The sequence below is a fragment of the Geotrypetes seraphini genome, chromosome 10 (genome assembly GCF_902459505.1).
Source record: "Geotrypetes seraphini chromosome 10, aGeoSer1.1, whole genome shotgun sequence".
In the NCBI taxonomy this organism is placed as follows: domain Eukaryota; kingdom Metazoa; phylum Chordata; class Amphibia; order Gymnophiona; family Dermophiidae; genus Geotrypetes; species Geotrypetes seraphini.
In genome coordinates, this window is record NC_047093.1 from 58634989 (window position 1) to 58649740 (window position 14752).

Consider the following 14752-nt stretch of genomic DNA (forward strand, 5'->3'; position numbering starts at 1 on the left):
TCAAAAATCCACCCCTCCCTTCTTGCGGCCTCCACCCAGGCGTCTGCAAGCCCACCACTGGGCCATGCCCAAGTCCCAAACGCTTGCGACTTCCAAACCATCCCCGTCCTTTTGACGGGATTCGCGGAAGGGGGCGGGCCCCCTCCGCCATAGTCCCAGGCCTCCTTCCCATCAGGGGCCGCCTCAAAGCCTTTTACCCTCGCTGGGAACAAGTCACGTCGAACGCATGGGTCCTTGGCGTGATCTCATCAGGATACTCTCTCAACTTTCGGGCCATTCCTCCAGACAGCCCCCCAAGGAATTGCCCTCCCAACCGGACGCAGCTACCCCTACTCCTCTCCGAGGCTCGAGACCTGCTTCACCTCAGGGCAGTGGAGGAGGTTCCCCCCGACCAACGGGGGAAGGGCTTCTACTCCCGCTACTTCCTGGTACTGAAAAAAACGGGAGACCTACGCCCAATACTAGACTTGAGACGCCTCAACAAATTTCTAGTACGGGAAAAATTTCGGATGCTTTCCCTACCGACTCTCTACCCCCTGATCGATGAGGGCGACAGGCTCTGCTCCCTCGATCTGAAGGAGGCGTACACATGTCCCAGTACATCCCGCTCACCGCAAGTTCTTGCGTTTTCAGGTAGGGGACTGGCACCTACAATACCGAGTCCTCCCCTTCGGCCTAGCATCATCACCTCGGGTCTTCACCAAGTGCCTCGTGGTGGTCGCAGCAACCTTACGTTCCCAGGGCCTCCAGGTATTCCCCTACCTGGACGACTGGCTGATCAAAGCCCCGTCCAGGGAAGGGGTTATCTCAGCGACCCAACAGACTATTACCTACCTACAAAGTCTGGGGTTCGAAATAAACTTCCCAAAATCCCAACTACGCCCCTCGCAGTCCCTACAGTTCATCGGGGCCACGCTGGATACGGTTCGCCTCCGTTCCTTCCTCCCCCCTCCACGCCTAGAGGCGTTAGTAAGTCTGAGTCGAAGGATCTCTCTGCTGACCTCGGTATCAGCTCGACAGATGATGACTCTCCTAGGCCACATGGCCTCCACCGTCCATGTCACACCCTTCGCCCGCCTCCATCTGAGAATCCCTCAATGGACCCTGGCCTCTCAATGGCGTCAAGACCGGGACCCGATCGACCGTCCCGTGACAGTGACGCCTTCCTTGCAAAGATCCTCCGCTGGTGGGCCGATTCTTCAAATCTTTCCAAAGTGAGCCTGACTTTAGTTCCTGGGAAAATGGCAGAAGCACTGATAAAAGAAAGCATTGATCAACATTTTGAAAAACACGAACTTCTGACAGCCAGCCAGCATGGTTTCTGCAAGGGAAGATCGTGCCAAACAAACTTATTGCATTTCTTCGAAGGGATTAACAAACAGATGGACAAAGGAGACCCCATTGACATCATATATCTAGATTTCCAAAAAGCCTTTGACAAGGTGCCCCATGAACGTCTACTCCGGAAACTGAAGAACCATGGGGTGGAAGGTGACATACATAGATGGATCAGAAACTGGTTGGAGGGTAGAAAACAAAGGGTAGGACTGAAGGGTCACTACTCCGACTGGAGGAGGGTCACGAGTGGCGTCCCGCAGGGCTCGGTGCTCGGGCCGCTACTATTTAATATCTTCATAAATGATCTAGAAACAGGGACGAAGTGCGAGATAATAAAATTTGCGGATGACACTAAACTGTTTAATGGAGCTCGGACTACAGAGGAATGCGAAGAATTGCAAAGGGACTTGAACAAACTAGAAGATTGGGCGATGAGATGGCAGATGAAGTTCAACGTTGAGAAATGTAAGGTATTACATGTGGGGAGCAGAAACTCGAGGTACAACTATACAATGGGAGGGATATTATTAAATAAAAGTACCCAGGAAAGGGACTTGGGGGTATTGGTGGACATGACATTGAAGCCGACGGCACAGTGTGCAGCGGCCGCTAAGAGAGCGAATAGAATGCTTGGTATAATCAAAAAGGGTATTACAGCCAGAACGAAAGAGGTTATCCTGCCATTGTATCGGGCAATGGTGCGCCCGCATTTGGAGTACTGCGTCCAATATTGGTCGCCGTACCTTAAGAAGGATATGGCATTAGTCGAGAGGGTTCAGAGGAGAGCGACGCGTCTGATAAAAGGTATGGAAAACCTGTCATATGCTGAGAGATTGGAGAAGCTGGGTCTATTTTCCCTGGAGAAGAGAAGACTTAGAGGGGATATGATAGAGACTTATAAGATCATGAAGGGCATAGAGAGAGTGGAGAGGGACAGATTCTTCAAACTCTCGAATAATAAAAGAACAAGAGGGCACTCGGAAAAGTTGATAGGAGACAGATTCAAAACAAATACTAGGAAGTTCTTTTTTACCCAACGTGTGTTGGACACCTGGAATGCGCTTCCAGAGGACGTGATTGGGCAGAGTACGGTACTGGGCTTCAAGAAAGGATTAGACAAATTCCTACTGGAAAAGAAGATAGAGGGGTATAGATAGAAGATTACTGCACAGGTCCTGGACCTGCTGGGCCACCGCGTGAGCGGACTGCTGGGCACGATGGACCTCGGGTCTGATCCAGCAGAGGCATTTCTTATGTTCTTATGTTCTTATGTTTACTCTTCCTTGCCCCTCATCACAGCAAGGTACTCACCAAGGACTCGTCAGAGTACGCTTGGGGAGCCCATCTGGAAGGCCTACGCACGCAGGGGATGTGGTCAGTGGAAGACCGCTGCTGTCACATCAACGTGCTAGAGCTCCGGGCCATCTATCTCGCAGCTGTAGCCTTTCAACATCTGCTCCACGACCGGGTGGTCCTCATCCGAACCGACAACCAGGTAGCAATGTACTATGTAAACAAACAAGGAGGAACAGGGTCTTGGTCCCTCTGTCGGGAAGCCCTGCGCCTCTGGAAATGGGCAATCTCCAACAACACCTTCCTTCGAGCGGTGTACATACAAGGAGAACAAAACTGTCTGGCGGACAGACTCAGCCGCCTCCTCCAGCCACACGAGTGGTCACTGCACTCTCAAACCCTACGACAGTTGTTCAAACAGTGGGGGACACCTCAAATAGATCTGTTCGCATCCCCCCACAATCACAAACTGCCTCTCTTCTGCTCCCAGATGTACTCCCCGGACCGGCTCGAGGCCGACGCCTTCCTCCTCGACTGGGAGGGAAGGTTCCTGTATGCGTTCCCGCCGTTTCCTCTGATCCTGTGGACGCTTGTCCACCTGAAAACAGTACAAGCCACCCTGATCCTGATTGCTCCTCGCTGGCCACGACAGCCTTGGTTTTCCCTTCTACTTCAACTCAGTGTCAGAGATCCACTGCCTCTGCCTCGGTTTCCCTCTCTACTATCACAGGGTCAGGGTTCGCTGTTACATCCCAATCTTCAATCTCTTCATCTGAATGCTTGGTTTCTTTCCCCCTGACTTCTCTCCCCGTGTCTTAATCAGTCAAGGAGATATTGGAGGCCTCTAGAAAGACCTCAACGAGAACCTGCTACTCCCAAAGATTTTCAGCCTGGTGCTCCTCTCACAGCCAGGACCCGGTGTCGGTCCCCGTCCCCCTGGTCCTTGACTATTTACTTCAATTATCTCACTCCGGCCTAAAGACCAACTCCATTCGAGTACACCTCAGTGGGATTGCAGCCTTCCATCAGCCCCTGGAAGGGAAAGCCCTCTCACTCCACCCCCTAGTCTCTCGCTTCATGAAGGGTCTTCTGAATGTCCACCCTCCTCTCAAACCTCCTCCGGTGGTTTGGGACCTTAACGTGGTTCTGGCTCAACTAATGAAACCTTCATTTGAGCCCCTAGACAAATGCCATCCAAAATTCCTCACTTGGAAGGTGATTTTCCTGCTTGCGCTCACTTCCGCTCGGCGGGTTAGTGAGCTACAAGCTCTAGTGGCGGACCCACCCTTCACGGTATTCCATCACGACAAGGTGGTACTCCGCACTCATCCAAAGTTCTTGCCTAAAGTAGTGTCTGATTTTCATCTCAATCAGTCCATTGTCTTACCTGTGTTTTTTCCCAAACCCCACTCTCATCCCAGAGAGGTGGCGCTCCACACTCTTGACTGTAAGAGAGCGTTGGCCTTCTACCTCCAACGCACTCAACCACACCGGAAAGACCCACAATTGTTTTTGTCCTTCTACCCAAACAGGTTAGGCCACCCAGTCTCCAAGTGCACCTTGTACAACTGGTTGGCCGATTACATCTCCTTCTGCTACGCTCGGGCTGGTCTCACACTGCATGGTCGAGTAACGGGACACAAGGTCCGAGCGATGGCAGCCTCCGTAGCGTTCCTCAGGTCCACACCTATTGAGGAAATCTGCAAGGCTGCCACGTGGTCTTCGGTTCATACTTTCACCTCCCATTACTGTCTGGACTCACTGTCCAGGAGCGATGGCCGGTTCGGCCAATCGGTTTTGCGAAATCTATTTGCTTAAATTGCCAACTTCCCTCCATCCCTTTTCAGTTAGCTTGGAGGTCACCCACATGTGAGAATATCATGCCTGCTTGTCCTGGGATAAAGCACAGTTACTTACCGTAACAGGTGTTATCCAGGGACAGCAGGCATATATTCTCACAACCCACTCACCTCCCCGAGGTTGGCTTCTTTGCTAGTTAAGTGAACTGGAGACCACGAGGGGATGCGCCCCCTAGTGGAGCAGGAAGGCACACATGCGTGGAGCAGCAGAGCAAACTTAAATCTTCAATCAAGTTTGCTTGAAAATGCTTCCGCATCGGGGCTCCGTAGATGACGTCACCCATATGTGAGAATATATGCCTGCTGTCCCTGGATAACACCTGTTACGGTAAGTAACTGTGCTTTATGGACCTTACAGTAAAGATGGTCTTTTTGGTGGCTATCAGCTCAGCAAGAAGGGTTTCAGAGCTGCAAGCTTTGTCCTGTTTCTCAAGTTCTCAGAGGCCGGAGTCTCAATACGGACAGTTCCATCCTTTGTGACAGTTTCAGCCTTCCACATTAATCAAGAGGTCTGGTTGTCCACGTTCAGTCTGACAGGTTCCAGAAAAGAAGATAAAGAGTTTGCAGTTGCTAGATGTCAGGAGAGATCTCAGATACCTCAGAGTGACCAGTGAGTTTCGACTGTCTGATCATTTGTTCCGTCTTAACAAATCCGAGCTGGCATGGAAGGCCGGCTTCCATTTCAAGATGGATTTGCATGGCAGTTATCTTCAGCGTACATCGGGAATGGAAAACAATCCCCGATCTCATTGAAAGTACACTCCATTAGGAGAGTGGCAGCTTCCTGGGTGGAGTCCTGGGCGATGCCGCCTGAGATTTGTAGGGTGGTGACACGGTCCACCCTGCATACTTTCACATAGTTTTATAAGGTTGATGTAGCAACTCGCCTGGACACAGCGTTTGTGTCCTCAGTGCTGGCAGCAGACTCATCTGTCCTGCTCCAGACTCTCAGATCTGCTTAGGTACGTCCCATTAGTTCAGGATCTCTGCTCCCGTTGCATTGGAAAGAAAGATTAGTTTCTTAACTCGCTAATCTTCTTTCATATAAGCGGTAGCAGAGATCCTGAAGCCCGCCCCTCAGATGTTACTGTTGCCTACTTCCTGTTTTTGAAGAGTACTGTGATAGACTGCCCTGTCTGCCCCGGGCAAGTATGTATTAACAGCTGTTTGAATTTCCCTTTCAAGCAGGGTCACAGAATGGTAAGGCTTCTGAAGTCTAGCCAGAATTCGTATGAAACTCCTTAACTGTTAGTGCAGCTTGCACTCAGGTAGGAGGTTAATGTTATTTCTCCTTGTTTATGTTTAAATATTTATATCGTGGTTTATGCATGTTACTGACAGAGCAGAACAGAGTTATAACTATTATGCGGGGAGTTTCCTTGTGCCCCTCTTTTTTGTGTGTTGTTTGTTAATTAACCTCCGTTGCTTTGGGACAAACTGAGAAGCTACAGCACAGCCCTCTGGGAAGAGAAGTGGAGCTATACAAGCAGATGATTGGCAGCTTCTGCAAGGAAACATGAGGTTTCAGGGTGACTACCAATTAGTTCAGGATCTCTGCCCCCAGTTATAGGAAAGAAGATAATTGAGGTAAGAATCTAATTTTTATAATATACTGAGCCTTAATACAGGCATATGCATATTGTATTTAGATATGCTAGTTATAGTAGCAGCACTTGCTAATTACTGAAAGATGACAGTAACAGGTCAATGTAATAAGCCATGTGTTAGAACCATGTACTGAACTTTAGCATACTACTACTATTAATTAATTATTTCTATAGCGCTACCAGGTGCACGCAAAGCTGTATAGTGTAATGAATATTTTTAAAAAATCCTTACTTCTGGTACAAAAAACTAAGGCGTGCAGATTTCTGTGGTGATAATAAAAATAGTGTGATAGAAAATTCTGCACTTGCAGGCCATCATTTGTTTCTTCTGTTTTACCCATGTGGAGCTAATCCTCCTGCTATGTACCCTCCTACCCATCTGTTTTGCTATTCATCACATAACCATATTGCAGAATGACAGCATTTGACCCCTAGTGGTACATCAACATGCACCTCCATTTTGTAAGCTGGTGGTGCCATCCCTTCCCTAAAGGATCCAGGGCCTGCTGGGAAGCTTTTTTGCAGAATGCAGGAATTGAAGGAGCTGGAGTCCACTAGACAACTAGGGAGGCCTTCAGAAAGGGTCATCCGAGGTGAAGTGCCATACTTCACCTCAGATGACCCTTTGGTCCCATGCTGAAATCTTTACACCAGTGCACAGTATTAGGACGAAGAAGTTTTTGGATTTTTTTTTCTTAAAGAGATTCAAATTTAGTATTGCTTTTTTTACATGTCCACCCTGCTGTCCTTTTATAGTGGTGATTTTACCATGGACTTGCCTACTCTGAAAACTCTTAATACATTGAGAATAAAACCCCCAAACAACTATGGGAAAATGAAGAGTAGTCCCTCCACACTAAAGTAGACACTGGCTTACTACATTGAACCCAAAATGTTTATATGCTAGTTTAATTTTCATGAATTGCACATCAATTACTGCATTATTTTAATTTTAGCGGCCGACAAGCTAATAAAAATATGGGGAGCTTATGATGGCAAATTTGAGAAGACAATATCTGGTCACAAATTGGTAAGGCAGAAACTTAAAATGCTACATTTGCCTTATATTTAAAAATTATCAAATGGTCCTGTGCCAATCTTTTACTTATGTTTGATGAAGCAGAGTTAATTAAATAAAACTTGAATTAAATGTTGCATTAGTGCTTCTTTGCTATGGTGTTTATGGATAAGTTCCTAGATCTAGCTCGGAGGATCAATTGGCACACCTAGCCATACAGGTATGTTATTATCCATAATGAATATGCATGAAATAAAATTGCATGCATTAATCTCCATTGTATGCAGACCTCTTTTATGCATATTCATTGTGGATGTCCTGAAAATCTGACAGGCCAGGTGTGTCCTGATGACTAGATTAAGAACTCTGATACAGACAAATATTTTCTGCTCTCATTCTGTGCATACAGTAGTCCATTGCACTCAATCTGGGCGAGATCACCAGCTCAGAAGTGCCCAAGTTATGTTGGGGAAGGCATTCACCTGAACTATTCAAATCTCCATGGACAAGTGTAACTCAGAATGATAGCCGAAGTCCCAGTTTGGGACCTTTCTACCAACCAGCCCTGTTACAGCAGCAAAATCTATTAGTGGAAGAAATAGCTTTTCTCTTGCTCTCTACTGGCTGCTGCAGCAGGTCTGCTCCTCATTCTTGAGTGCACAGCCTGTTTCCACACACTTATAGCAGTTCAGCCTAGAGCAGGAGATATGACGGAAATTATTATTTTTGGCTGCCTTTTGCACCCCCAGTGCAACCAGTTCAAGGAGGTGAGTGAGTGCATTTGAGTCTGGTTGGGGGGATGAAAAAGGGAGCTAATACCCCTGGGAAGTAAAGGGGAGGCGGAAGAGAGGGTACATAATATATTTTCTGCACCCTACTCACTACTACTAAATTTCCTCATCCTTTAATAAATGGGCTCTGACTAGTTAATGCAGCATTTCCAGTTGTAAGTCTCATGAACAACTTTCTCCATTGAGAGAGAGAGTGAAAGTTACTACTGGAAAGGAGGAGGAAAAACAGTGAGTGCTGGACACAAAGGGGAAAGATTTAGAGAGTGATTGCTGGCTACAAGGTTGGCCAATTCATAGAGGCAGGGATTAGAGCAAATGAGTGTGCTGGAGATAAGAGAGGTGCAGATTGACAGTTGAACATGGCAGGAGGGAGTTCAGAGGTAAGTTTCCAGTGTTGAGGATAATGAACAAATTTTTGTTACATCCCTTCTGAATTCCATACACTAGCTCCCTGTTTTACTAAGGTGTGTTATGCGTCTTAGTGCGCGCTAATACGTCCATAGACTAACATGTACGCGTTAGCGTTTAGCTCGTGGTTAGCGCACGTTAATATTTAGTGCGCACTAAAACACTTAGTGCACCTTTGTAAAAGGAGCCCTAGGTGTTCAGTCCCAACCTGCAGTCTGGGTGTTGCAGAAATCCACATCTTTTCTGAACACATGCTCCACCCCCTTAGCCTGAGAGTTAGTAAACAATCCTTGTTTCAATTTCTGCAAGCAGTCCATGCAGAAGTCTTTTGCAGTTGCTCTCCTTCTGTTTCTTATTTTTTTAATTTAAAGTTTGCTTAAAGTTCATTTTGGTGGCTTCGTGCCTTGAGACCCCTCCCCGGTGGTCCCCTGTCAGAGAAAAGGATGCAGTCCTGCGGTGCTGGACTGCAGCATCACAGAGAAACTCTAGTGAATCTATGGAGCCGTGGAGCCAGCCTGCTTTGTGCCACCAAGTATCCGGGGTCCCTTCCTGTGGGAATCTGCTGGCCAGTGACTGTCACAAGTTTCTAGCATAGGCTGTGTGCATCTGAACAGAAACCCACCCAGGTTTCAAGGTGCAGACTGCCTTTCCTGCCCCTGACCGCGTGACAGAGGATCCGTGGGGGCGGAGTTTGTAGTCGGTCTCTGGCCGACTGGCAGTCTGAAGATCTTCAATTCTGTGCATTTGGAGCTGTTTCTGAGGCAGAAAGTCCTTTCTCTCCATTTAGCTTCTTTAAAAACGCTGACAGGCAAAGGCAAAGAGACTTGAGTACTTCTATTTTTTTCCTATGGAAACTTCAGGGGTGGCTTGTGGATAGATTTAAACTGTTTTTCACAGTTTCTGTGGGTAGTGTTCAGGTCCCTTACCTCTCCAGACCCCAAATCGCTATTTTTTATTTTCGTGTTTTGTTTGTTTTTCCCGTTTTTTTTGTGAATTAGTGACTGCAACCATCTTGGATTTTAAAATCTTTTTTTTTTTTTTTTCTAACTTCTATTTCTGCCTCAAAAACCCCTTTATTCACATTCCAACTTTGTTTCCCCCCCCTCAGTGAGAGGTTGTAAACTGAAAAAACACCATGAACATCTTCTCTTGCACCAAGCAGCTTCATGGGGTAAAGACCTAGAACAATTGCTTTCGCCCACTACTTATGAGGAATTTAGGAAACGTCTGAAAACACACCTGTTCCTAAAGTATCTAGACAACTGATCCTCTCTTCTCTCTCCCCTCTATAGCGATTAACTTGTTCTATTGATCACTCTCTCCTCAAAAATGGATTTCCTGTCCTATTAACCCTCTTTCTTCCTCCCCTCTTAAAGTCAATCAATTTGTACCTTTGCTTAATCTTTGTAAACCGCATAGAACTTCACGGTATTGCGGTATATAAGCTGTTATTATTATTATTATTATTTATTTGACTCAAAATCGATTGGGATGGATTACCCAGTACCTAATTCATTGGATGTGGACATTGATTGTGCCAGATGGGTGCTAGATCAGCGATTTTGTACCACATGCTGTAGCGCACTAGGGGAGGGGGCAGGAGCTGCAGAATTCACTTCCTCTGTGTCCTCTTGGGATGGGTCTGTGCCTTCCAAAGAAAATCTCGCCCAGGGGATGTTGTGGAGTACAGTGCAGTATGCCTGCGTTCTGAGTCTAGGGACTCTTGACGAGATGCATGTACCTCAACAGAGCCCTGCCCGGGTTGCAGAGTGGGCCTTTTCACTGGATTTTATTCAGTTTCTCTAAACGGCATATCCTCTGACCCCCACTTGTTTGACGCAGCTGGCAAGTGGGTCGAGTCCTTTTTGATCTGTGGCGAAAACTTCCTGTTTGGGAGCTCTCTTTTGTGGCCGTGCCAGACCTTGATTACGGTTGCTATGCCTTTCAGACTGGTTTCCTTGGCTGCCCTGAGTGTCCGAATTTGAAGGTGCTGCTCCTTCGTCACATTTTCAGTGGGTTTCTGTCTGCCTCTTTATGGCTGATGTTCTGAAAGAGCTCCATTTGGATTTTCCACCTTCCTAGTCTCTGGATTCGGTCCTGGTCTGTTCTCTTGTGCCTTTTTCCATTAAGTCCACAGCTCCTTGGTCTTATTTCAGAGCACTGTGATCCGTGGAAAGCTCTTTCCAATCTTCTAAAGCTATGTCTACACTTATCTGGATCCTGGTTTTTGGCAGGTCTGAACAGCCTGAGGTAGATTCCGCCGAGGTAGATTCCTCCGTGGCACAGGTTTTCCTGTGTGCAGCCCCCCCCCACCCTAGTGATGGGGGAGTAAGGTTTCAGGACTTGGGATCGCAGGGTGGATGTTATTCCTTTCCAGCATCCTCAGGTAGCTGAGTGATGGTGGCCATTTCTTTTATGGCATGTGCTTGTCATTCTGGCCTATGCAATGCATCCTCTGAAGGTTCATTCTGGCCTGCGCAATGCGTTCTCTGAAGGTGCGTCCTCCACTGGTGCAGGTTGGTATGGAGGCACCCTCATTCGTGTTATTAGTACGTTTTCTGCTGGTGCAGTGTCTGAGCGCCAATCTCCTTGGATTCGTCTTTGAGTGAGGACACTGCCTCAAGATTCACCTTCAGCGGCCGCCTTTTTAAGGTCCATATTCTTGTTGGGTATAGGTCTGGATGTCCTTTACTCAGATGTTGTGATTGCAGCTCTCCTATCCCTTTATGGAGTCTTACCATTGTTTTGCAAGGTCATGGTGAGGCCCTGAAAATGATGAATTTCTTCTGGACCTAATCTTCAAGATGTTTTTTTTTTCTGGTCACCGTTTTCTCAGCATAGTGTGTTTTGGAACTTATGTTCTTTCGTGCAGGGAACCCTTTCTCCATATTATAGACGCGGGTGTTTTCCTCCAGGATGTAACTTCCTTCTTGCCGAAGGTGGTCTCGGTTTTCAACTCATGGGTTCGAAGCACAAAGATCAAATCTTGCATAAATTAGATGTCCGGAGGGTTTTGCTCCTTTATTTGGAAAGTACTATTGAGTTCAGATTGTCTGCTCACTTTTTTTGTTCTCACTACTGCATCTCTCCATAGTAGGCCAGCGTGCAAGTCCTTGATCGCTCAATGGATTAGAATGGCCATTTCAGCAACTTCTGTCAACTGCTGATCTTGCTTAAAGCACATTCAACAAGAAGTGTGGCTGCGTCATGGGGGAATCTCGTGCGATTCATTCTGATTAAATTTTGCAGGGCGGCTTCTTGGTCCCCTCTCCATACTTTTGCCCTGTTTTACTGAGTTGTTATGGCAGCGCATTCTGATGCTGTATTTTAGGTCCTCGGTTTTGAGGGCAGGCTTTTCTGTCCCTCCCTAGGTAACCTAGCTGTGGTAGGTCACCTAGCATACGGAATCCGGGGAAGAGATATAACAGAATGGAAGATTAGGTTTATACCTTCGAAAATCTTCTTTCTGTTAGTCTCTGGAGGATTCTATTCGACCTGCCCTCTGTTTTCACTCAGTTGTTTGGAGTAGCCTACTCCTCTTTGCCTTGGTTGCTCTCATTATAGGTTTGAAGCTTTTCCAGTCAGTTGGCAGATCCTGTGGGGAATTTCTGCGAGTATAGACATTGCCGAAGGCCTTTCTTGGCGTTCTCGCTGCACATTGTTCCTCAATGTTTTTTCTGAGTTGCCTCTTGTTCTCACGTTAATATTTTGCAGAGAAAACTAGTACATGAATTACTTCTGTTGATGGGGATTCTCCCCCATACCCCCTTGTCCAGGATTTGCAGGTTTGTGCTTGGCTTTGGAACTTAACTAGGATTGTTTATAACTCTCAGGCTAATGGGGTGGAGCATGTGTTCAGAAAACGTGGATTTCTGCAACACCCAGACTGCAGGTTGGGATTGAATACCTAGCGTATGGAATCCTCCAGGAACTTACAGGAGATCAACGAAGGTATAAACCTAATCTTCCATTTTAGTATGTCTCCATTGTGGTTTATATTTCTATATAGATTTTTCCCTTACACATAAACTGCTGCCTCTGGAAAACATGATTTGTTTTATCAACTTGTTAGTCATAAGCACTGATGTATAGTGTTCACCCAGAATTTATCAATATTTCTATGGCTGCGACCCTATTTGTATGGCCATAGAAAACACACAGCCCCTCCCAGAGGTATGGGATAGTGATGACTTATGGAAGGCCTAACTAAATAAACAAACCCAAATAACTACATTGTGTCTCCAGCGTTCAGATTTCGTGCCTTTTTTGGCGGTTTTATTTTGGCTGATCAAGTTTGTCTTGTTACTCCACATTTGCAAAGGTCATGTGATTAATATCTTGGATCCCTGAGGAAGGCGTGTTTTGCCAAAACTCAGCCCGTGTTGGGTCCCTCTATGCCAGCGGTCTCAAACTCATGGCCCAGGAGCCACATGCGGCCCGCCAGTTACTATTTTGAGGCCCTCGGTATGTTTATCATAATCACAAAAGTAAAAAAAAACAGTTTCTTGATCATATGTTTCTTTAGCTATAAATTACAATTTAAGACTTAGGCAAAAGGAAAGATTTATAAACTATAAAGAGTTTTAACTCATGCAAAATTGTCATTTCTTTAATAAGACATTAACTATTTTTTCTGCGGCCCTCCAAGTACTGACAAATCCAAAATGTGGCCCAGCAAAGGGTTTGGGTTTGAGACCACTGCTCTATGCCAAATGTGGATTTTGTATTTTAAAGGATTTACTGAATAAAAGCAGCGTCAAGAACATTGGCTTTCCACAGCCTTTTTGTTATGGAAGGCCTACCCAGGTTGTGACACAGTTTGAAAGCCCTATTATACACACTGGGATTTTAACTTTTGAAAAGCTTTGGTGGAAAGGTAACCCGTTAGATACTTTTCCTTCTATGTCCTCTCTGGGTCTCAGTAATTTCATTGAAAGGTTCTATGTGTTGTTTATTTTCCTCTAGAGAAAAAACATCTTTCATATATATTAATAAAAGGAAGTAAATTTCATAGTTAACTTTGAAAATAAACAAATTAATATTTGCTGCATGTTGTGATGTTTAGAATTCAGTCAATAGAAATGTAATTTTAACAGAATTTTTATGCATTTTATTATTAGGGAATTTCTGATGTTGCTTGGTCATCAGATTCAAACCTTCTTGTTTCTGCTTCAGATGACAAAACTCTCAAAATATGGGATGTTAGCTCGGTAAGAATTACAATGAAGAGAATTTAGTTGTTTGACCACACAAATTCACACAATGTAGTGCAGTCTGTCCAATTTTGTTAAATGGAGGGAAAAGCAATGTGGAGAGACTAACCTCTCTGCAAATAGTTAAATCCAACCAGAGCAGGAGGTGTGAAAATACGAATGTGGCAAACATCATTTTAACAAAAGTTGAAAATAATTATTATATTTAGTTTAACTGTAAAGAACTATAAAACTGAAGACCACACAAGATGCATAATTTAAAAACACGTGACCATGTTTTGACATCTCATCTATTTTACAGGTATATACAGACATATTTAATTTTACAGAGATCTCTTAAAACTCAATGCTGTGTAGAGCCAAGGTCAGTTTCCCAAGGAGGCCTAGAGAAGAAAAAAATAATAAAAAAAATCATGATCATCCTAAAATCTTTCAAAGAGTGGAAAAAGCTAAGGGGTATTTTATTCTTACTATGACAGAACACCCTTTTCTATTTATTTTTTTGAGACTCTTTAGCATGGTGGCTATTATTCCTTTTTATTGTCTTGGGAATCTGACCTTGGATTTATGTAGCATTGAATAGCATTTCAGTTGCAAAGACATAGGATTCTGTACTGAAACTGTTGTCCTTAATTAGTTGCGAACTTTGCAGAAGGATGTCGCTCAAATCTCTCAATTCCTCCCATTCAGCAGTGGAGAATCTCTCCAGTTTGAAAAGCATCGATCCAAGGGTTTCTGGGGTTAGAGTTAGGTTCTCCCACCTCTAAAACACCCTTTTCAACATTTTTTGTTTTTCAGGAAACCTGACAAGGGCTGTTTTTGGTGTGATTTTACTGATTGTGGCCCTCTTGTATTTTTATAGATCTTTTTTTCAAAAGCTCCTTTCTGTCTCAAAACCCCTCATTTTGCCCAGGGATTGTCTGCAATGGATTCCCCAGGCCAGTCTTCCTCTGGTTCATGCTCCTTTTTTTTTTTTTGCGCAGCTTTGCCAGCAGATGAATGGCTGTATTCCACATGCCGCAGGGCATGGGAACCTCAGGATCAGCCTCCTTAGAGTCCTCCAGGGTGGGAGAACCCCCAAAAGCTTGACCTACAGGGACTGCATGCAACGAGGCTGTGAAACACAAGCATGTGGAGGCGGCAGAGGCCCAACTACCCCAGTCATGGGACCTGCAAGGATCCTTGCATCCACCTGTCCAGGGGTTTTCAGACTTTGTCAGTCTCT

The 14752-nt window shown here is 45.5% G+C and overlaps 1 protein-coding gene across 2 annotated transcripts in view; it reads left to right on the plus strand.

Annotated features, from left to right (window-relative positions):
* Nucleotides 1-14752, plus strand: part of WDR5 (WD repeat domain 5) — a 118360-nt gene that overhangs the window by 54738 nt on the left and 48870 nt on the right. For both annotated transcript variants that reach the window (XM_033960478.1, XM_033960477.1), the window contains 2 exons: nt 7054-7127; nt 13435-13524. In XM_033960478.1, the coding sequence (XP_033816369.1) occupies nt 7054-7127; nt 13435-13524 (164 nt within the window). The remainder of the gene's footprint in view (nt 1-7053; nt 7128-13434; nt 13525-14752) is intronic.